The sequence below is a fragment of the Cebus imitator genome, unplaced genomic scaffold (genome assembly GCF_001604975.1).
Source record: "Cebus imitator isolate Cc_AM_T3 unplaced genomic scaffold, Cebus_imitator-1.0 Scaffold648, whole genome shotgun sequence".
Taxonomy (NCBI): domain Eukaryota; kingdom Metazoa; phylum Chordata; class Mammalia; order Primates; family Cebidae; genus Cebus; species Cebus imitator.
In genome coordinates, this window is record NW_016107963.1 from 538,439 (window position 1) to 560,489 (window position 22,051).

Below are 22,051 nucleotides of genomic sequence, written 5' to 3' on the forward strand. Positions count from 1 at the left end.
GGCTCACTGCAGCCTCGATCTCTTGAGCTCAAAGGATCCTCCTGCCTCAGCCTCCCAAGTATTTGGAACCACAGGCACATGCCACTATGCCTGGCTATTTTTAAAATTTTTTTGCAGAGTTGGAATCTCGCCATGTTGCTCAGGTTGGTTTTGAACTCCTGGGCTCAAGCAATCCTCCCTCCTCAGCCACCCAAAGTGCTGGGATTACAGGCATGAGCCATGGTGTCCCGCCAACTTTTCTCATCTTAAAGAGTGCTTTACTATTGGCCTTTTGAAATAAAAAGGGTCTCAGGGAACACTTTAGAACTGATTTTCCCCTGGAGGTGCCAAAAGCTGAACACTTTGTCCTTCTGAGGTGACATTAGCCAGCCAAATGACAATCCCAACCAGAGTGGCCAGTGTAGAATTCCAGCTACAAGCTGTCAGGCCAAGAAGAGGTTTCCCTTCCAAGTCAGTGAAACGATTAGCTACCAAAAGGCAAATGGTATTTAAGGAAGCCCCCACTGATGGGCCACCACAAACTGGGTGGAACAAGGAGGGCAGCCCTCGAGGGGTGGTACTCACCTTTGATGTAGTTGAGGATTTGCTGGATTCGGTGGGGCTCATTGCGGTCTGGCCGGCAGCTTGGTGTGATTTCCAGCACATAATCAGGACCATATGCTGTGAAAAACTGTAAGGAAAAGGGAAAGGCCAAAAAACAAACTAAGTCACATAAAACCTCCAAACCAACCACATACAAACAATCAAAAGAAACTCACACTACCACAAGGCAAGGGAGGCCTCCTTGGGCTGAATAGGATGATGCAGCAGGAGGCCCTGCCTTGGTGGTATCACTACTCCCCTTGCTCAGACCTTCAGTGATAGTCCCCTGTGAAATTATTTGGCTTGCTGTCCAACAGTTCTCTGCTCAGGTCTCAACTTTCTCTCCAACTTTAGTTCTTATTGCTTCCTTGTCCTCTAGCCACACTAGTCTGTTTGGTGCTTTTCCAAATCACACCATGCTTTCTCTTCCCTTAGGATCTTTGCCATTGCTCTTTCCTGGGGCCTGCAAAGGCCCTCCCCCAGTCTCTGCTGCCTGTGAAAAACCTCCCCATCCTTCCAGGCACAGCTCAAATGTCACCTCCTTCACAAAGCTGTCCCTCCTTCTCCACCAACCCCAAGAACATTCTGTTGATACTTCTTTCAGGGCCCTTAAACACACAGCGCTTGCCTGCACATCACATGCAGGTCACTGTGCTGGCTGCAGAGGGGCTGTAAAGATGGATGAGACCTCCTCTGGGGTCCTCTAGGTGTTCACAGGCATATTCTGCATTGGATTGAGGTTTTTCAACAGTGACCCAATCTCCCCACACTGGATTGTCAGCTCCCTGAAGGCAGGCAGCACCTGTCTGTGTCTTATTCATCTCCTTGGTCCCCACAGACCATGGCAGCTGCCTGTTAGTTTTGGCTGCCTTGAATTCCCTGTCCCAGGAATGGCAATGAAGTCTAGTTTCTCTACTTTAATTTTTCTTTCTCAGTAGTAGAGTTTATTTGTTTTTAAATTCAGGGAATCAAAATAAATGTTTGTGGATTCTATTTCTAGCTTGGTAGATGACTCCTTGTGACCTTTGGGAAGTCACAATATCTGATTCAGCTTCTCTGGTAGGGCCCATTTGGGGTAAAACATTCCTTGACAAAGAGAATCATTCAATTGGGATAAGTCTTTGAATGGGAAATATGCAAAGCTACTATTTCTGTTTAGTTTTTAACAGAAATAGTATTTGTGCAAACTCTCCAGAGGGAGAGCATATGGTCCTTAACATTATGTGCTTTCAATAGTGATATTGTTAGGTGGTAAGTAAACCAGGGAAATTCAAATTCTATGAAAAAAAAAGTGGTACAGAGGACATGAAAAAAGAATATTGATATGCATCATGACTTTGATGTCATTCAAATAGCTTCTTAAAAAGAATCCAGAGTTATTGCCATTGTCACCAAATTATCCTTGTTAAGAGTCTGGATGTACATCTGGCAGCGTGGGAGATGTTGTGGAACAATCTCTAGGGATTCTAACAGTGTCTTTGTAGAATCCATGGAAGTAATTTGATGTGGAGATGGTTTCCCACACCCGTGACAGAAAACTCTACACATTTAATTAAAAGAAAAAAAGAAGAATGCCTAAGACTGTGCCAATGCTTATAATGCCCTTTGTGTGTGTATATGTGTATGTGAAGTGATCTAGAAAGAGAGGGTCTTAGGTCCTTCCTGCTATTACTCTCTGATGCCTGAAGCTGCAAGTTACAGAGATAGAAAAGCCTTTGAGTAGAGATTATCTTTACCAAACCCATATGTGGAACAGACAAGAGGTGTTACCTGGGGGACACATCCACAGCCAGTACCCCCTTGCCCCTGCATCATGATTGAAGAAACTTTAGAGGCTTGTATTTTTAGGCAAGGAGGGCCCCTCAGTCCAAGTTTGAGGACCGTTTGGGCTTGGCTGTGGAAGAGAAGGCTTTAAACAGCTGTGGCACTCTCTCCTTAGGCAGCCTCTTCTCCAGAGTGTGTCAATTGGTACACTCATTTCATGGGTACGGAAAGACAGGCTTAGAGAGTACAACAGAAGGCAGGCAGCTGCAATGAAGAAGCTCCTCTCGGAGACCCAAAGTCCTGGCATCAACATGCTATAAAAATCAGGGGTGGGGTGCCTAGCTGAGGTATAGGAGGAGGGAATGTTGTGCCTCCAGTTGCAAAGATGACACTGGCGATTCTCTGTCAGTGAGACATGTCATGAGCTGCTTGATTAGGGCTGAGTGTTTGGAACAACACGTCCTCACTTATGTGTGCCTATTATGCACTTACCCTCACTCTCCTACTTTAGCTCCCTCTTTGACCAAGAGCACACGGTTGCAAGATGTTCAGCTGGGACCAGGATTGGCTGCTGTGTGACAGAACTCAGTTCTACCGGGATTAAGCCTCTTGTCCTGGTATCATTAGCACCTGGCTTTTAACTAACTGAGCCACATGGTAGGCACAATCATATAAAACTCATTCTTTGCTGAAGCAGACTGGCTGCAGGTAATAGCGAAGTCTGGGTTCCTCAACTTCTCCCCACCTTTGCCAATCAAATGTTATTTCCAGTATTTGCACTATTCTTAGATTAGGGGACTCAGATGATTTAAGAAAGTCCTTGTGTTGTGAGCCAGTTCTACATGGCAGCTGGCTGGCCTGCAAAGGTAGAAACTTACGTCATGTTTTCTTTGCATACCCTATAGCGTCCAACTCAAGTCATTACAGGTTTCCCTTAAATGTATGTTGAATTAAATTAACTCACCAAGGATTTAGCTAGCCATATAGCTAATTGTGTAAAATAATTCAAAGAATCAATTCATAGCATTAATGGTTTTTCTAGACTCTTGAGGCAGCATGATGAAGTGGAAAGAACACTGGCTATAGAGTCAGGGGAGCTAGATTTTGGTGCCTAGGTTTAGCGTGTGTACCTTGGGTAAGCTTCTTCTTTTTTAAAAAAAAATTTTAAAAAATTTCATTAGCTTTTGGGGGTACAAGTAGTTTTTGGTTACATGGATGAATTATATAGTGGTGAATTCTGAGATTTTAGTGTACCTGCCATCAGGTAAGCTTTTAAATCTCTGTTTCATCATTTTTACCTGATGATGACAAATGCTGATCTGGTTGGGTTGTTAGGAACCAATGAGATAATATCTATAAAAGGGCCTAGCACAGGGTGCAGCACATAGTAGGACTTCAATAAATGTGAATTCCCTTCTCCTGGGGCAAGAGGCCCTTGCCTAACTAAGCCTCATCCATACCCTGAAGGATATCAGGTGAAGTGCTTAGGGCTGAGATGTACAAAGAGGAGCCTGTTCTTCCTGCCAGAGCAAGCCCAGCAGCCTCAGTGTCCCTTTCCACTTGCTTAAGCCATTAGCTTACCCTAGGAGAAATTGACTAGCCTGTGGAGAAGCTGACTTCTCTGTTTCCTGTCCTATAGTCCTGCCACTTGTTACTTACTGGCGAGGTGGAAAGGAAATATGATCACGTAAGGCAAAAGAGATGTTGGGGTGGAGGGATTTGGCTAGAACTAGAAATAGCTTGAGGCCCCACCCTGAAACTGCCCTCCAGTCCTGAAGAGGAAAAGAAATCGGCAAGCAGCAATCCCATTCCCAGACAGGTGGAGCAGGGGATGAAAGAGGCCAGCTGACCTTCAAGGGAAAATGCTGGCTTTGATCTCAGTAAAGAAAAGAGGGAGGTGCTAACCTCTCTCCACCCCTTCCCCTTTCCCCCTCAGCACTTCTTTTGCTTTCTGGGCTTCAGTTTATGCACTTTTGAGGGGGAATATAGTACTGAAAAGGAGGCAAATAGAAAGTATTAGATGAGGCAGAAATGAAAGGTAGTGGCCACTTTAGTGTAGTCAGTCCCTTTCAATCCTAGAGTTAATGAAGAAAGAAATGTAAATAGCTCAGCTTGAGTTCAGTTCAGCCCACCTCAATGCTCTTTTCTTGCTCATGTCTCTTCAGGTCTTGCTTACACAGTGAAAGCAGCATACAACTAGATAGTTGGTCAAAAAGATATTCAGAAGCCCCAAGGTTGCTGCTATTCCTCCATTATCATGTTTGGTTAGAGGAAACCAAGCAACAAACCTGAATCCACCAATCCTTTTATCCTTGCCTCAACATTTAGTATCTACTATGTGCCCAACTAGGTTAGTCATCAGGGTACAAAGACAATAAGATATGTTTCATAGGAGGGATTATTATAGACCGGTATGATGAGCGGTATAATATTAGCCATACTAAAAATAAAAGTAATAACCACTAACACGTATTACAAGCTTATTATGTGTCAGGCACCTAAAGTTTCTAAGTGTTATTATTATTATTATTTTTTGAGATGGAGTAACACGCTGTTGCCCACGCTGGAGTGCACTGGCGTGATCTTGGCTCCCTGCGACCTCTGCCTCCTGGGTTCAAGAGATTCTTCTGCCTCAGCCTCCCGAGTGGCTGGGACTACAGGTACACGCCACCACACCATGGTTGCTGGGGGTGGGGGGAACTTACTACAGAGTAAGAAGACAGGAGAGGCAAGAAAAGAATTATGGGGAACAGCACTACTTCAGAGGTGGGCACAGGGAGTGCAAACAGTTCTGAAATTTGAAATCTTGCTGAGAGGGTAAAAAAGAGGAAGGCTGAAAAGTGTCTTCTGATTTGTCCACTGGAAGGGGACATTTGCTGCAGCAAAGTCAGAGGAGGGTGGGCAGAAGTCTGATGGGAGTGAGGAGGCAGAGATGAGAGTGATGATGGAAATACAGTAGTCCCCCCTCATCCCCGGGGGATAGATTCTAAGACTCCCAGTGGATGGCTAAAACCGCAGATAGTAATGAGCCTGATTGTTCTCAATGGGAACAGGTTTCTGTTGTCTTCCATCCACGGATTTAATGCCTTTTCCTTCTTAATTAGGCATTTATCCTTCACTGTGGCTGTAACTTTTGCAGTTTGAGGTGCGAAAGCAAACCTAGCAGATTCCTTCCCTCCTTCCTTCCTCCCTTCCTTCCCCCCTTCCTTCCCTCCCTCCCTCCCTCCCCCCCTCCCTCCCTCCCTCCCTTCCTTCCTTCCTTCCTTCCTTCCTTCCTTCCCCTCCTGGGTTCAAGTGATTCACCTGCCTCAGCCTCCCTAGTCGTGGGGATTACAGTTGCATACCACCATGCCCGCTATTTTTTTTGTATTTTTAGTAAAGACAGGGTTTCACCATGTTGACCAGGCTGGTCTTCTTGGCTGGTCTCCAACTCCTGACCTCAAATGATCTGCCCACGTAGGCCTCCCAAATTGCTGGGATTACAGGCGTGAGCTACCGGCCCGGCTCTTCATGATTTCACAGATAGATCTGTTCTTATTGTAGGTCTTGGTAACCTCAGCATATGATTTTTTTCCTTCCTTAAGTTGAGAACTTTTACCTTTTCACTAAAGGAAGTACTTCATGGTTTCTCTTTGGCATATCTGAACTGCCTGCATCACAACTCTTGTGCTTTGGGGCCATTATTAAGCAAAATAAGGGTAATTTGAACATAAGCACTGTGATACTGTGACAGTTAGTCTGATAATCAAGGCAGCTACTAAGTGACTAATGGTGGGTGGCATAGACGGCATGGATACTCTGGACAAAGGGATGATGCATGTCCTGGGTGGGAGGGAGCAGAACAGTATGAGATTTTATCATGCTATTAAGAACAACGTGCAATTTAAAATTTGAGAATTGTTTATTTCTGGAATTTTCCATTTAATATTTTTGGACCACAGTTGACAGCAGGTAACTGAAACTGAGAAAAGTGAAAGGGGGGATAAGAAGGGAACTACTGTATACCAGCAGTTCCCAACCTTTTTGGCATCAGGGACCAGTTTTGTGGAAGACAATTTTTCCATTGACTAGGGAGGTGGGGATGCTTTCAGGATGAGAGTGTTCCACCTCAGATCATCAGGCATTAATTAGATTTTTATAAGGAGTGCACAACCTAGATCCCTTGCATGTGCAGTTCACAATAGGGTTCACACTCCTATGAGGACCTAATGCTGCCATTGATCTGACAGGAGGTGGAGCTCAGATGGTAATCCTCTCTTGCCCGCTGCTCACCTCCTGCTCTGAGACCTGGTTCCTAAAAGGACACTGGCCTGTGGCCTCGTGGGGTGGGGGTTGGGGACCCCTTCTGTATACTGTTTTTTTTTTTTTTTTTTTCCCCAGGAGCTTGATACAGGGGTAGAGCTGGGTAGATGGGAGGATATTAAGTATGTTTATGGGCTGAGGGGAAAGAGTCTATAGGATCGGAGTCCGGGGCGGCATAATAGATATTTCGAGTTAGTTATGCCTGTCTTTCTGGCCCATAGAAAGAGATCCACAAGGGAAGAATACTGTTTTTTTTTAAATCTTTATATTATCCTATTATCCACAGCTACTAGCATAAGGCCTGGAAAATAATAGGTGCTCAATTCATGTTTGTTGAATGAAATAAAATGATTGGGATTCTGAACAGATTCACATCCAGTAGGGAGGATTAGGCTCTTGAAGGATGGGGTGATTCCAGACAGACAGGCAGGGATGGAGTATGCATTGGAGGATAGTTAGAGGAGGCAAAAGAATGCAGGACAAGTTTGGGGACCAGCAAGCACTGTTAGTGGGCTAAAGTTGGGAAAAGAGAGCATAGAAAGCCTTGATTCCCATGTTGAGGAGACAGGACTTAATGTGACAGGCAATGAGGCAGAGTCAGGACTGGAGCTGTGCCTTATGGGAACTGAGAGCAGCATATGAAAGGCTGGGTGACCAACGTGGAGGCACCTGCAATAGTACAAAGTGGGGGACACAAAAGGCTTGAACCAGAGTGATTGCTGTGGGGATGGAGTGGATGGGAAAGGGATACTGTGTTGGGGCCAGGCGTGGTGGCTCTCCCCTGTAATTCCAGCACTTTGGGAGGCTGAGGCAGGTGGATCACATGAGGCCAGGAGTTTAAGACCAGCCTGGCCAACATGGTGAAACCCCATCTCTACTAAAAATATGAAAATTAACCAGGCATGGTGGTGCATGCCTGTAGTTCCAGCTACTTGGGAGGCTGAGGCATGAGAATCCTTGAACCCAGCAGGCAGAGGTTGCAGTGAGCCAAGATTGCACCACTGCACTCTAGCCTGGGTGACAGATTGGGACCCTGTCTAAAAAAAAAAAAAAAAAAAAAGAAAGAAAAGAGATACTGAGATGGTAGACTCAATAGGACTTGCCAACTGGTTGACTATGAAGGAAAAGAGAGAAGTCAAAGTTTACTACTGGATTTTGAGTCTGGGTGAGTGGGAGACTTGCAGTGCCACTGACAGAAGCTGAGGTAAGTTAGCAGGAAGAGCAAGTCTACCTAAGGGAAGGTGATAGGCTTGGGTTTAGCTGGGTTTGAGATGATGGTGAGGCATCTGGATCACGATGTCTAAGAGGCAGCTGGAGAGATGATGATAGTGTGTAGAAGTGAGGTCATGGCTGGGGACTAAGGTAAAAAAATTTGGGAGAATGTCTATATTTACAAGGTAGTCAGGGGATAAAGAGATCCAGTGAATAGAAGGAAAAAGAGCAAGTAGAGAGGAAGATAGAGAACAGTAAAGTGAAATCTCCTGGAACTTCAGGGATGAGAAGCAGCATAAGGAAGATGCTTAAAGGGATACATCTGCCATGCTGGCAATATGGTTCTGTGGCTAAAGTAGCCTCCCTCTCTCCTAGTCAGTCAGGGATACAATGACACTGCTTCTGTCCAAATCCCTTTCTATAAAAATCCAAGCAGCTCTCACATTTTTTATTGTTAACTCAAGGTATACTTTTTCCTAAAAGTTATACTTGCTTCTATCAGGGCAAGCCCAAGGTCAGTTCCAATCTCTCTTGCAGACCCCTGAGGCTTTACTGTTTTTAGTTGGGGAAGTCGTGCCTGTGATGGTAATGTAGGTTCTGGTCAGGAAGAGATTTTCTCATCCTGAATCACCCTTTGAAAAGAACTCATCATAACCAGAATAACACGGCACCAGCCCTTTGAGCCATAACATGGTCTTGTATGATGCTTCTCAACCTTTCCTATATCACCAATTACTCCATCAAAGAACTTGGGCTCAACCATCACGGAAACAAAAAAAGCCCCTCTTTTTTCCAAGAAAACCATTTCTGTTTACAGGAAATTCAGTGATTATGTATGTCATTTATGGTACATTTGAAGGACATAAAATTGCAGTGGTATTATTGGGAGTAGATTTTATTGCCATGGCTTTACAACACAAACAAAAATAATAACTCCATTAGTTGTTGAATTGAACTGGCAGGAAGCAGCACATCAAAAGTGATTGTGAGCAGGCAGGGGGATGCGGGATTGGGAGTGTACAGAGCACAACCAAAAGGTCAGGGAGATACGGGCTATTGGAGATAAGATGGTACATGTGGAGGTGAACCTGAGGTTGAAAAAAAAGTGAATTCTTAGTTGCTGGAATAGAAACCTGGTGTCCTGTTTAGGCTACATTTGTATCCCACCTGTGGTACTCATTTTACCTCTGAACACAGAGTTGGTACCTAAAAACTGCTTGGTGGTGAGGTTTATACACCAGTGCATGGTTGTGCCAAGAACTGTTTGAGTGAATGAAGAGGGCATGGAAATGTTTTTATTTTTCAGATATTTTAATGGCATTTTATCTATTGGTATAAAAAAAGTTTATTAAGCAAAAGAATCAGGTAAACCTGAAAAATATAATCTTACTGGAACACTAATTATTATTATTGTTATTTTGTTTTAGAGGCAAGGTCTTACTGTGTCACCCAGGCTGGTATGCAGTGATGCAATCATGGCTCACTGTAACTTGAGCTGTAATTATATTTAAGCAAAGGATATACTCAATATTAACATCTTATTTCATTAGCTAAAGTACTTAGAAGCTTTTGTGAACACATATATATAGCCCTTTTTCATATTATCTAATTAGTAAGGTTCCTGTGTTAGCCAATCCACAGCAGTGTGTGTGTGTGTATATGTGTGCATGTGTGCACATGCATGCATTGTATTAGGTGCTGAGCATCATTCTAGGCCCTAGGGACAGCTGAGTACTAAAAAAAATGAAACAACAACAACAACAACAAAAAAATAATAAGGTTTGGTGACTGCTCTCAAGGAGACGACAATCAAATAGAGAGGAAAGATATTATAGCAAAAGTGAGGAATAAATCCAAGCTAAAGTATGTAGTATTGGTTAGTGTACAATAAAATGCCCTCACACGTATGGGGCACTGGACAAATTAGGTGACTTGCCCAAGATCATAATCTTAACACTATGTAATACAGTTAACAGATGTGAACTTGAACCAATGACTTTGAACTTCCCTTATAGGATTCCACCACATCATGAAGCAATAAGCATAGCAGTTAAAAACTGAGATTTCTGGAGTCATATGGGATGAGTCCTACATCTTTGCTCTACCATTGATGGAGTTTGGATGTGTGTCTTCTCCAAATTTCCTATTGAAATGTGATCCCCAATGTTGGAGGTGAGGCCTGGTGGGAGGTGTTTGGGTTGGTGTCCTCCCCATGGTAAAGAGTGCGTTCTCGCTCTGAGAGTTAATGTCACATTTGTTGTTAAAGGAGTCCGGGACCTTTCCCATCTCTCTCTTGCTTCCTCTCTGGCCATGTAACATGCTGGCTCCCCTTTGCTTTCCACTATGATTGGAAGTTTCCTGAGGCCTCACCAGAAGATGTTGGTGTAATGTTTGTACAGCCTGCAGAACCAAAAGCCAATTAAGTCTTTTTTCTTTATAGATTGTCGAGCCTCAGGTATTCCTTTATAGCAACACAAATGAACATCTACTAGCTGTGTGACCTTAGGCAAGTGACTTAACTGTTCTGTGCTTTGGTATTCTTGTTTGTAAAATGGGAATAATAACAGAAACTATTTTATAGGATTGTTGTGACAATAAATGAGTGAATTCATGTAAAGAATTTAGAACAGTATGTTTGGCTCATTGTAAATGTTCAGTAAATATTATTAAATGCTGAATATTATCATTCTTTTTCTTGTGCTTTATCAACTGTACAAAGAAACAGAGCTCTGAATGTAATGAGCAGTAGTAAAATTGGATTTCTCTACAAATGCCCATTTAGACTGAATGAGGGTGAATTCTGAAGAGCTTATGTTATATCTCCAAATCCTGAAGCCAGAAAGAGGGGCAGAGAGATCAAGAAGAGAAGGATTCCAAGTGAAAATAAATAAGAAAGATGGAAAGGAAGAGAAGGGAGTGAGAAATTAGAAGTGTTAGGAGAGAGAGGCACAGGACAGAGGTAACAGAAAGGAGTAGAAGAAATAAAAATGAGGAGGCACTTATATTGGGAAGGGGAAGAAGGAGGTCCAGAGGAGGAGGCAGGAAAAACAAGGGCAGGGTGGCCGCCACTTCACTCGGGGTCTCCCTGCAGGCCAGAATTTTCCTTTAGGGTGTGGTTTCAAGGGTTTTAGGGAAGGGCCCTGGCCAAGACTAATACCTTGCCCCATCACTGCTGATCCTCAAATTTCCACGATTAGAGAGAATTCCTTCTTCATGCTATGTGCAGGGCCAACTCTGGTTATATCATATGTCCCTGTTAATCAAATGAATATTTTGGAAACACGCCTACACAGGAAGGTTTTTTACATCAAATTTTCCTTGACCTCCTCATTTCTTAGACACTTCAATTCACTGCAACCCGTACCTCCATTGAACTGCTTTTTTTTTTTTTTTTTTTTTTGAGATGGAGTGTCACTGTCACCAAGGCTGGAGTACAATAGTGCAATGGCTTACTCTAGGCTCACTGCAACCTCTGCCTCCCAGGCTCAAGCAATTCTCCTGCTGCAGCCTCCTGAGTAGCTGGGATTACAGGCATGCACCACCACACCTAGCTAATTTTTAAATATTTTTAGTAGAGATGGGATTTTATCATGTTGGCCAGGCTGGTCTCGAACTCCTGATCTCAGGTGATCCCCCAACGTTGGCCTCCCAAAGTGATGGGGTTACATGCATGAGCCACCATGCCCGGCCTTGAACTGTTTTTCAGAAGAGAGATGGTTTCAGCTTCTTGACAGCTCTGACCGATTGGTAGTAGCTGCCTGGGGTACTGTGTTGAGAAAGATTCTGAGGCTGTGCCTTGGTTCAGCAGGGAAGTGGGCCATGATCAATTTGTAATATATCCATAGGAGTATGTGGATCCCCGCAGGGTGGGATCTGAGGGCATGTAGTCATATGTGCCCTACATTTGCTATTCCTGCTTTAGGACACCAAGAGTGACCTCCTAATTGCCCAACCTAAGGTCTTCTTTTCATTTATCACTCATCCTATTTGATCTCTCTCCAGCACATGTCATCACACTATCTTCTCCCTCATCACCACTGCTCTCCCTATTTCTTCTCAGTCTCCTTCCCTGGAGACTTTCATCTGTCTCTGAAATGTAGGTACCCTCAGGTTATATCCTCAGCCTCTCTTCTCTCTCTCTACAGGAGTTTGTGCTCTCTGTTGTTGTTGTAATCACGCCTACATGAAGATCCTACATCTCTGGGTCCTGTCGGTGTTTGTCCTCAGCCTCTGACGTGCATTTATAAACATCCGCTGGACATTTCTACCTGGAAAATTTGAATTCTTGGTATTTTGCATAATGTGTTCCAAGAAGAGCTAATTTGTTATAAGTCCTTTCAAAGGGAATGCTCATCATCTTTTTTTTGAAGCTCTTCAGCAAAGATTTGTACTTATGACCCTGAATGCATTAGTGTGTTTGTGCTTTGTTTAGAGGCACTGGATTTTGTGCATTCAAAATACCTGAAATAATACCATCCTGAATATGCCTAATTTCATCAGAATACCTTAAATAATGGGTGACGTGTCCAGTAAAAGCCCAGACTTCACCATCATGCAATATATGCATATAAGAAGCCTGCATTTGTACCCTCTAAATATGTACCAAAAAAGACCCCCCAAAATAATATGGCTTAGGAGATCTCTATCTCTGTGATATTCCCACTATTTGATGAGAAATGACTTTTTTCTCACTACTTGTTAAACAAAGAAACATATATCTAACTGTGTGCAAGAAGATACAAAGAGGCATGGAGCACTCCCAAGACTGGCATTATTTCTCAGGGGACAGCCTGATAGCAAGCACTATGCTTTGGGTATTACAGCTTGAATATCCCTTTTCTGAAATACTTGGGACCAGAAGTATTTTGGATTTTGATTTTTTTTGCAGATTTTGGAATATTTGCACTGTATATACTAGTTGAGCATGCCTAATCCAAAAATCTGAAATCTGAAATGTTACAGTGACCATTTCCTTTGCACACCATGTTGGTGCTCAAAAAGTTCTGGATTTTGGAGCATTTTGGATTTCAGATTTTCAAATTTGGGATGCTCAACCTACATTTGAAAACACTCACTGGTTTTCTGCTGGGGCAGGATTCAGTGTGGTAGGTGCTGGGGAGATGGTGATGATGCAGATACAATCTCTGGTCTTGAGGAGCTTACAGTCTAGTAGAGAATACAGACAAGTACAGGAATAACTATGATGAGAAGAATGTCAGAGGTAAGTCATTTCTCAAGGGAAATTCTGAAGTGGGAATTCTTAATTCTGAGTGTGGGGGCTGAGTAATGAATAAGGCTTCATGGAGGAGATGGGGGGCAATTGAACTGGCCTTGAAGGAAGGGCAAGATTTAAGTAGGAAGGAAGAGAAGGTATGAAATGCAAAAGAAGTGGAATGAGGACAATGAAGATCTACTCTACACAAGTCATCAAAAATTAATTTATAGAGAAAGAACAGAGTACTGGGTCAAAACCAGCACCAGCACAGCCCTGTAAGCAATTTTCTTGTCTGCTTTGAATAATGCATCTTTCTTTTCTGATGGACAATGGTAGATTGATGGGCTTGGCAGAGAGGGGAAAAGCCATGGATGGAATTGCTACTCCATCAGAGTAGGATTTATCTCTGATATATCCATCAGAGTGGTTACTTGGGGCAAATTGGAGTTACACTTGCTTTCCACCTACTGATTCATTTATTCACTCATTCACATGATACCAATGTTTCCTGAGCACTCCTGTGTGCCAGGCTCTGGTCATGAAGAGATGCAGGAGACTTGGCCCCTGTCCTTAAGGAGTGAATGGAGAGACAGCTATGCGAATGAGCAATTATAATGGACTGTGGGAAGAGCCATAATAGAAGTGCAGGCAAGGAGCTCCTGCAGTCCAGAGAGAAGACAAAGCAAAATCTTAGTCAGCCTCTAACTGATTTTCCTGTCTCCCCTCCCTTCCTGAGCTTTCCATCAGAAATTCAGATCTGATCATGTCATTCCCTTGCTTAAAAACCATGGTCGGCTCCCCACTGACTGCAGGACTGAGTCCAAACTTGGAAGCAGGACATACAAAGGCCTTCATGGTCTGGCTCAGCTGGTCTCCAGCCTTATTGCACACCACAGCCTGGGCTACAGCCCCTAAACTGTAGCCACATTGACTTGAAGTGTTTCTCCCCGCTCCTCTTTATCTGGTCAACTCTTCTGTTTCCCTTGAGCCCTTGCTAAATGTTGCCTCTGTACTGTGCTGTTCCCAGCTCCCCCAGATGGAGTAGGTTCCTCCTCTGTGTTCCCATGGCCCACTGCCTCTTGATTCTATCACTTACACATTCTAGTGTAACTGTTTTTGTGCTTGTCTCCTCCACTGGGCAGTGTTCCCCTCAAGGGTAAGAACTGGGCTTTATTCTTTTCTTTGTCCCTCAGATTTGGTATGGGCCTGGCACATAGTAGGCACTCCATACATTTTTGCTGAGTGAATGAATGATGCTGACATGTGGCCAGTTGGGCCTGGTCATTGTCAGCAGTTGGCATTACTTAACCCGAGAGATGCATAAAAAATAAAGGGCAGCCCGTGTAGTTGAAAAACAGGCAGCTCTAGTGACATCATGAGAAAAACAAAATAAAACTGGAGAAGGCTGAGACAACACTTCCACTCACACTTTAACAAATGGCTCTTGCTTCTGAGCAGCCCCTTTTTGTCTGCTCTCCCATTCACTTTCCAAAACCCAGTCATTGAAATGATTCTAATTATTCATGGTCAGTGGCATATCCAGGAAACACTTAGTTTACAAGCAATTAAAATACACTAAAATAGATTTATGTAGGTTGAACCTGATCCTGCTGGTAAGAAGGGAGTAAATGACGTAGATCTTGGAGGGTTATTTGCTCTCCAAGGTTGCTCTTTTATCATTCTTTATCTACCTTATTAGTTTGGTGCCAACATGGCAGGCATCCAGAGGTACTTCTTAAGGCGAGGGTACTGTGAACATAGCTGGGAGCCTATTCCACAGTTGTAGATTTGGTGCTTCCCTGAAGCCGCTGTCCTATAAATGTGTGAGTGCCACCTCTGTCCAGGCCCACATGCTACAGGGGAAAGGTTGGCTCAGCAGCAGGCAGCACGGAGTAGTAGGAACGATCCCCAGCACTGTGATCAGGGGCCTGGTTTCCACCAACACTTAATTCTTCAAGGCTCTGTCACCACATTGGTCAAATGGGGCATGAGTTTCCACTCCACCAACCTTAAATGGTTGTATATGAGGATCACAGGAAGAAATTTTGTGAAAATGCCTGGAGGCTAGATACATGAAGGGGGTTTCATTTTCATTACACAAACTCTAACTTATGGCTGTTGGGCCCCTCTAAGGCTCTAGATGTGGCTAATGTTCACCAACAGATTAGCAAAGGCACATTTAAGCTTGTCCCCTAATAGTTTATTTAAGAGTACACACAAGGATGATTTATCACCTTGCCACACTCAAACCAATAGCATTTTAATGTCCTTCTAATGAAGAGAGCAGTCTGCAGTTAAACAAACATGCATTCAGTTGACAACAGACATGGGCAGAAAATGCCTAGCCCTTGGAGTTCAGGTATCCTCAAAGATTTTGTGTCATCCTTTCCCACAGCAGGCTCTGCTTCCTTGAGTTTGACACTAGGGAAAAAAAGGCCTCCTTTTGCTGCTCCATGAAACCTAGAATAACATATAGCTAAGCCATTCAGTGGGCCAGTGTGATTGGCACAAAATGTAGAATGTAGAATGAACAAAATGAAATGGCATATTTCAGCATCAGCTTTTGAGCTAAATTCAGAGGTACTACAAAAAGACCAAAAGCCTGGCACAAAAGAGGGGCAGGGAAGCAAAGGTCATGGAAAACCAGTCAACCAGAGTGATGGTCCAGCTCGAGGTCTGACCTTAAATTATTAAGGCCATGAGATACATTAATGGAAACTCGTTTCCTCTTTATCTGCAAAAGGATCCTGGGTTCCTTCACGCTCTGTCACACCTCCCTGCCTTTCTGTTCACCATTCCCTTTGCAGAGAATGCCCAGCCCTCCCTTCTCAGCCTAGACCATTCCTACTCAGCTTTCAAGACCCAGCTCAAATGTAACCTCTTTGAAGTCTTTGCTGACTCCTCAAAGGCAGAGTTCCTCATTCTCTCCCCTGTGTTTCCACAAGGCCCCTCCCCCTCCGGCTTTTTTTTTGGAGGCGGAGTCTCACTGTTGCAGACTGGAGTGCAGTGGCTCACTGCTACCTCCAATTCCCTGGTTCAAGTGATTCTCCTGCCTCAGGCTCCCAAGTAGCTGGGATTACAGGCACACGCCACCATGCCCAGCTCATTTTTGTATTTTTAGTAGAGATGGGGTTTCACCATTTTGGCCAGGATGGTCTCAATCTCCAGATCTCGTGATCTCCCACCTCAGCCTCCCAAAGTGCTGGGATTACAGGCATGAGCCACCGCGTCCAGCCATCCACAAGACCTTTTACAGCCCTCTGGCCCACTCTGTTTACAGGCTTTTCTGCCCCACTGGGCTGTGAGTGCAGTTCTTAGGAGTAAGAACTACATGGCACAAAGATGCTTTCTTAGCACAAAGCAAGGCACAAAGATGGCCCTCACTTAAGCCTGGCTGAATAAATAAGCATTTGAGCAAACATGCATTGAACTCACTTGTTGGGTCTGCACAGGACCCAGAAGAAAGGCTCATTAGGCAATGATTTGATATGTTGTACATGCTTCTTCAACACTGGTTTATCTGATTCGTGACGACCTTGGTGCTGGCAAGCAGCAAGAAGTCTGCTGGCAGAGGCAGCCTGACAATGTACCAATGAGGTAAGGTGTAGGGTGACCTCGTCCAGGCTCTCAGCTTGGTTCTCACAGCACGAAAACACGAGTTGGAAAAGTACTGCTCCCTGCCCCCACACCCCTCAACTCTCCTGTGCTTGCTTCTCAGGAAGTTGCCCAGCAGCACAGATAGCATCGTTTAGTACATTTGAAAACTGAAAATGCATCAATTACCAGAGAGGAATGCCTAACGCACAGAGCCTGACCTGGCCAGGGCTCCCACGGAAGCTCCGGCTCAGCATCACAGCTTCTAGTTCTCTTTCCGGTTCTGCTAATGATGAACCCAATGACTTTGGACATATCAGCTCATTTTACATTCCCTATCACCATATAGGGAGAATAATGAAGATGTTGCATGACTTGAGTCAATAAGAAGCTTGACTGAGATCTTGGTGGACAGGGGGAGCAGTGGTTGATGCTGGCAGAGCCTGCAGGGTTTTGTTGTTTTTGTTTGTTAAGTGCAAATCACTCTGCCTTAAGCTCAGGTGTGCAGTCCATGGAGAGGAAGAGCAGACAGGCAGGCAGGCAGGCAGGCAGGCAGGCACCTCGGAACTGGGCTGCAGCAGAGCCAGCGCAGGTGGCAGTGGACAGGACTGGGTCGGACAGGATGGGATGCTCAGATGCAGGCTGGCGAACAGCTGGTCTCCTGCTCCCCAGTAGGGACGAGGAGCAACAAGCTCTAAAGGCTGTGCCTACTGGAACAATTTAGTATTGAAATAAAACTCATGGCAAAGTCAATCTGACACATCTTTAATGATACACATAATGATTATTGTGCTGCACTGTAATTAGGCATAATGATAAGCAGTTCCTAAGAATGACTGTAATTACGATGACATTTACACAGCGGAACCAAATATTTCTGAGGTCAGCCAGGATGGAGGTGGGGATTAGGGGAAGTTGGAGAGGAGGCAGAGCAAAAACTTGGTTGCAAGGCATTTCTCTGGTTCTCCTTGTCTCCCCACTCCACCCCTTATTGGGGAACAGAAAAAAGATCAGATGAGGGACCTGGGGCCTGAATGGCTAGCTCCTTTCTCCAGCCAGGGAGAAGCTATCCTTAAGGTCCTAGGGTTAGGAAATCTGGGATGTCTAGAGGGCCTTCAAGCTGATTAGTCCCCACTTTTCCATAAGGCCTGAAATTCTATCAAGTAGCCTTAAACCTAAAAAGTATATGCCTAATGTATGGACCTTCTGTGGAGCCTGATTTGAACAAATCCATGTAAGGGATATTTTGGGGACAAATGGGTAAAATTTAATAGGATTGGTATTAGATTATGTATTAGTGTTCTCTAGAGAAACAGAACTAATGGAACATATACATATGTATGTAAAGGGGGAGTTTATTAAGCATTAACTCACATGATCACAAGGTCCCACAATAAGCTGTCTGCTGGCTGAGGAGCAAGGAGAGCCAATCTGAGTTTCAAAACTGAAAAACTTGGAGTCCCATGTTTGAGTGCAGGAAGCATCCAGCATGGGAGAAATATGTAGGCTAGGAGGGCTAGGCCAGTTTCTCCTTTCACATTTTTCTGCCTGCTTATATTCTAGCCCATGCTGGCAGCTGATTAGATTGTGCCCACCCAGATTAAGGGTGGGTCTGCCTTTCCCAGCCCACTGACTCAAATGTTAATCTCCTTTGGCAACACCCTCATAGACAAAATCAGGATCAATACTTTGTATCCTTCAATCAAGTTGACACTCAGTATTAACCACCACAGATGATGTTAAGGGATTATTGATTTTGTTGAGTTTGATAATGGTATTGTGTTTATGGTAAGAAGAAAAGGTCCTTGTCTGTTAGAGATAAATATTTATAGGCCATCATCTATGAAATGGTATGATATCTGGGATCAGCTTTAGAATTCTTCAGAAAAAAATGGGGGATAGAAGAAATAGGAATGATAATATTGGTAATTGTTGAAGCTGGGTGATGGGTACATGGGGATTCATTATATTCTTCTCTCTGCCTTATTTATGTTTGAAAGTTTCTGTAATGAAAAGTTAAAAAAGTAATATACCCTAGACTGCTCTGGAAGTGAGTCATACCTTTGTGAAAATTAGTTTGAGCATGCTAACAACATCTAGTAGACTTGGGCAGCTACCAGGAATGAGATTTTTAATGGGCAGAGCCAGGAAGGAGGACAGGTGTGGGAAGTAGAAATGTTCCTTTTTAAAGTTTCCTTTCTTGTTAAAGAACAAGTGTTCTAATAACTTTGTTAAGCCCTACCCTATGTAGCTGTTAGACATGCCATGCTTACAGGCATGTAGTACATTCTATATCCTTGTACTTTAACCAAGATATCTGTGCTGGACATGCTCACAGGCATGTACCAATTCTCTATTGCTTTCACCTGTTTAGAAAACTTTTAAGTTGTTAGCCAATCGGGTTTTAGTTTAGATTGTAAGGTCTGACTCCAGCCAACGGAGATCAGACACAGCAGTAAGGATGACTCCAATTGCATAAGGAATAAATTCGTCTGTTTTCCTTTGTTCATCGTACTCTCATGGCATGATAGCTAGTGGGAGTACCCTTCTTGCAGTCCAGGAAGTAAAAATTGCATTGCTGAGAGATCCTTTGTCTCAGTGCTAATTTTTCTTTGCGGCATCCAACATCTATTTCCAACAGCAGGTGTATGTTGGAACATGAGCCACTTTTGGGGACTAGGAAGTCCTGGATGCGGTGGAGAAATATTTGAGAGGGATGGGGAATTTTGAATGGTCAGATGACAGTCTGAAAGTTCTGGGAGAGAAAGCAGGAAGTGAAAGAAGAGAGGAGATAGAGTGCAATAGGCACTCATGTTCACGTATTAGGTCTCCTGCTAGCCTATAAGTTCCTGGAGGTTGGGTCCTGTATCTTAATCATCTCTGTCTTCCCTAGAGCTCTCAGGACATTAGTTTATTGATTTCATTTTGTGCATTCATTTCAGAATACTTATTGAGTGCCTATGAATGCAGGCAATCGGGTGTATATAGTAGTTAAAAGAGATATGGCAGTGAACAAAACAAAGTCTCTGTCCTCAGGGAGCTCACATTTTAGTGGGAGGAGACAGTAAATAAACAAGCAGGTACATGTCATATGGTGATAAGTGCTGCAGAGAAAAGTAAAGTAGGGTAAGGGGTTGGGGAATGACTTGAATGGCAATTGGGCCCTTAGGAGCTTTTCCAGGTCCCCTCCGCCACCTGGCTTTTGGTCATGTTGGACTCTGTGCTGTTTGTTCCCTGGGCTTCACCAAGGGCTCCTGGGCCTTTCAGTCTGTATATATACTGTAACCTAATCTTGACTTATTTCTCCCTTCCGACATCTGACTAATCCACATTCCTTTTTGGGAACATTCTCCAGGTACCACTTCCTCCAGGAAGTGTTCACAGGTCCTTCCTTCTTCCTACCTCCACACTATCCCCTGCCTGGGTCTTTTCTGCTTCCATAGGACCCTTGCATAATCTCTACTACAGTACTTATCACTGTGGATTATAATTATCTTCCCAACTAGACATTGAGCTCTTTCAGGATAGTGAGTACGTCTTTTTTATTTCTATATAGCACAGGGCCTAGAACACAGTAGGGATCCTGTACATGCTTGATAAATACATGAATGAATGGATGGATGAAAGAATGAATATGTTCTGTAGCGGAACTTCAAAGACTTGGGAAGCATCCTCATCCTAAATCAAACACCGAGGAAGTGGAGTTGTTAGTACGTGCTTAGATACCAAAAGGAGAAAGGAGATCTGTATCTTTGGATATGTTTTGAACTCCATGATGATGATGATGATGATGATGATGATAATTGACATTCAACATTTATTGCATAGACTTATGAGCACAACTGCCTGGGTTTTAATTTTAGTTGTACCATTTGCTAGTTGTGTAATTTTGGGCAAGTCACATAAGTTTCTTGTACCTTAGTTTCCTCATCTGGAAAATGAGGATGATAATAATACTATGTATTAAATGAAATAAAGTTCTGCAAAGCACTTAGAATAGTAGCTGTAATACAGTAAATACTATATAGGGATTTGCTATTATTTATTATGCTGAGTCAGTGACTGTGTTAAATTCTTTAGTTATTGGGTGCCTGCCAGTTCTAGGTCCTGGAGATAGAGTGCCTTCATGGAGCTTATATTTGACCTAACTCCATTCTCACACAATACAAGGGAGATACTATACATATCTCCAACATATTAAAAAGAAAAGTGAGGCTTAAAGCTATTAAGTGATTTATCCAAGGTCATGGAGCTCATAAGTTGAAAATTAGGATTCTAACTCTGGTCTATGTGACTCCAACAACCATTGATCTTGACCAGGAATTGACAAACTATGGCCCATGAGCCAAATCTGTCCCTCTGCCTTTTTTTCCTTGAGATATAATTTACCCTTTTAGAGTGCATTATTTAGTATATTTACAAGTAGCATATTTATAAGGTTGTGCAACCACTATCTAATTCCAGAACATTTTCATCACCCATGAAGGAAACCTATATCCACTGAGCATTCACTTCTTCTTCCCTAAGTCCCTGGCAACCAGTAATCTAGTTTCTGTCTCTATGGATTTGCGTATTCTGGACATATACAAATGGAATAATAGAATATGTGCCCTTTTATGTCTTTCTTTCACTTAGCATAATGTTTTCAAGTTTCATCCATATTGTAGTATGTATCAGTAATTTATTCTTTTTATGGCTGAATTCCATTGTATAGATACACATTTTGTTTATCCATTTATCAGTAGATGGACATTTGGGTTGTTTCCAAATTTTTGGCTCTTATGAATAATGTTGCTATGAAAATCCGTATACACATTCTTGTGTGAACATATGTGGTTATATACCTAGGAATAGAATTTCTGGGTCATTTGGTAATTCTATTTAACTTTTTAGGGAACTGCCATGCTGTTTTCCAGTGTGGCTGTACCATTTTATATTTCCACCATACTAAGAAGGAAAATCTTCTTGATTTAGTCTACTAATCCAAATGGTAATCTCTTCTGGAAACACCCTCATGCATACAATGAGAAATAATGTTTAGCCAGATATCTGAGCATTTTTGTGGCCCAATAAAGTTGACAAATAAAATCAATCATTATTGGTATCAATCAGTAGAATTAACTAGTGAAACCATATGTGCCTGGGGTTTTCTTTGTGGCAGTTTTAAAAATCATGAATTCAATTTCTTTTACTTAGTTTAGGTCTATTCAGATATTCCGTTCCATTTTCTCTTGAGTTAGTTTTGGTATTGTGTGTCTTTCCAGGAATATATTCATTACATCTAGGTTACAAAATTTGTTGGCATACAGTTGCTCATAGTAGTCCTTTATGCTCTTTTTTTTTTTTTTTTTTTTTTTTTTTTTTTTTTTTTTTTTTTTTTTT

General features: G+C 43.0%; 1 protein-coding gene across 9 annotated transcripts in view; it reads right to left on the reverse strand.

Annotated features, from left to right (window-relative positions):
- HDAC8 (histone deacetylase 8) overlaps window positions 1-22,051 on the reverse strand; it is a 278,811-nt gene that overhangs the window by 22,394 nt on the left and 234,366 nt on the right. For all 9 annotated transcript variants that reach the window (XM_037734637.1, XM_017517808.2, XM_017517803.2 and 6 more), the window contains one exon: window positions 565-670. In XM_037734637.1, the coding sequence (XP_037590565.1) occupies window positions 565-670 (106 nt within the window). The remainder of the gene's footprint in view (window positions 1-564; window positions 671-22,051) is intronic.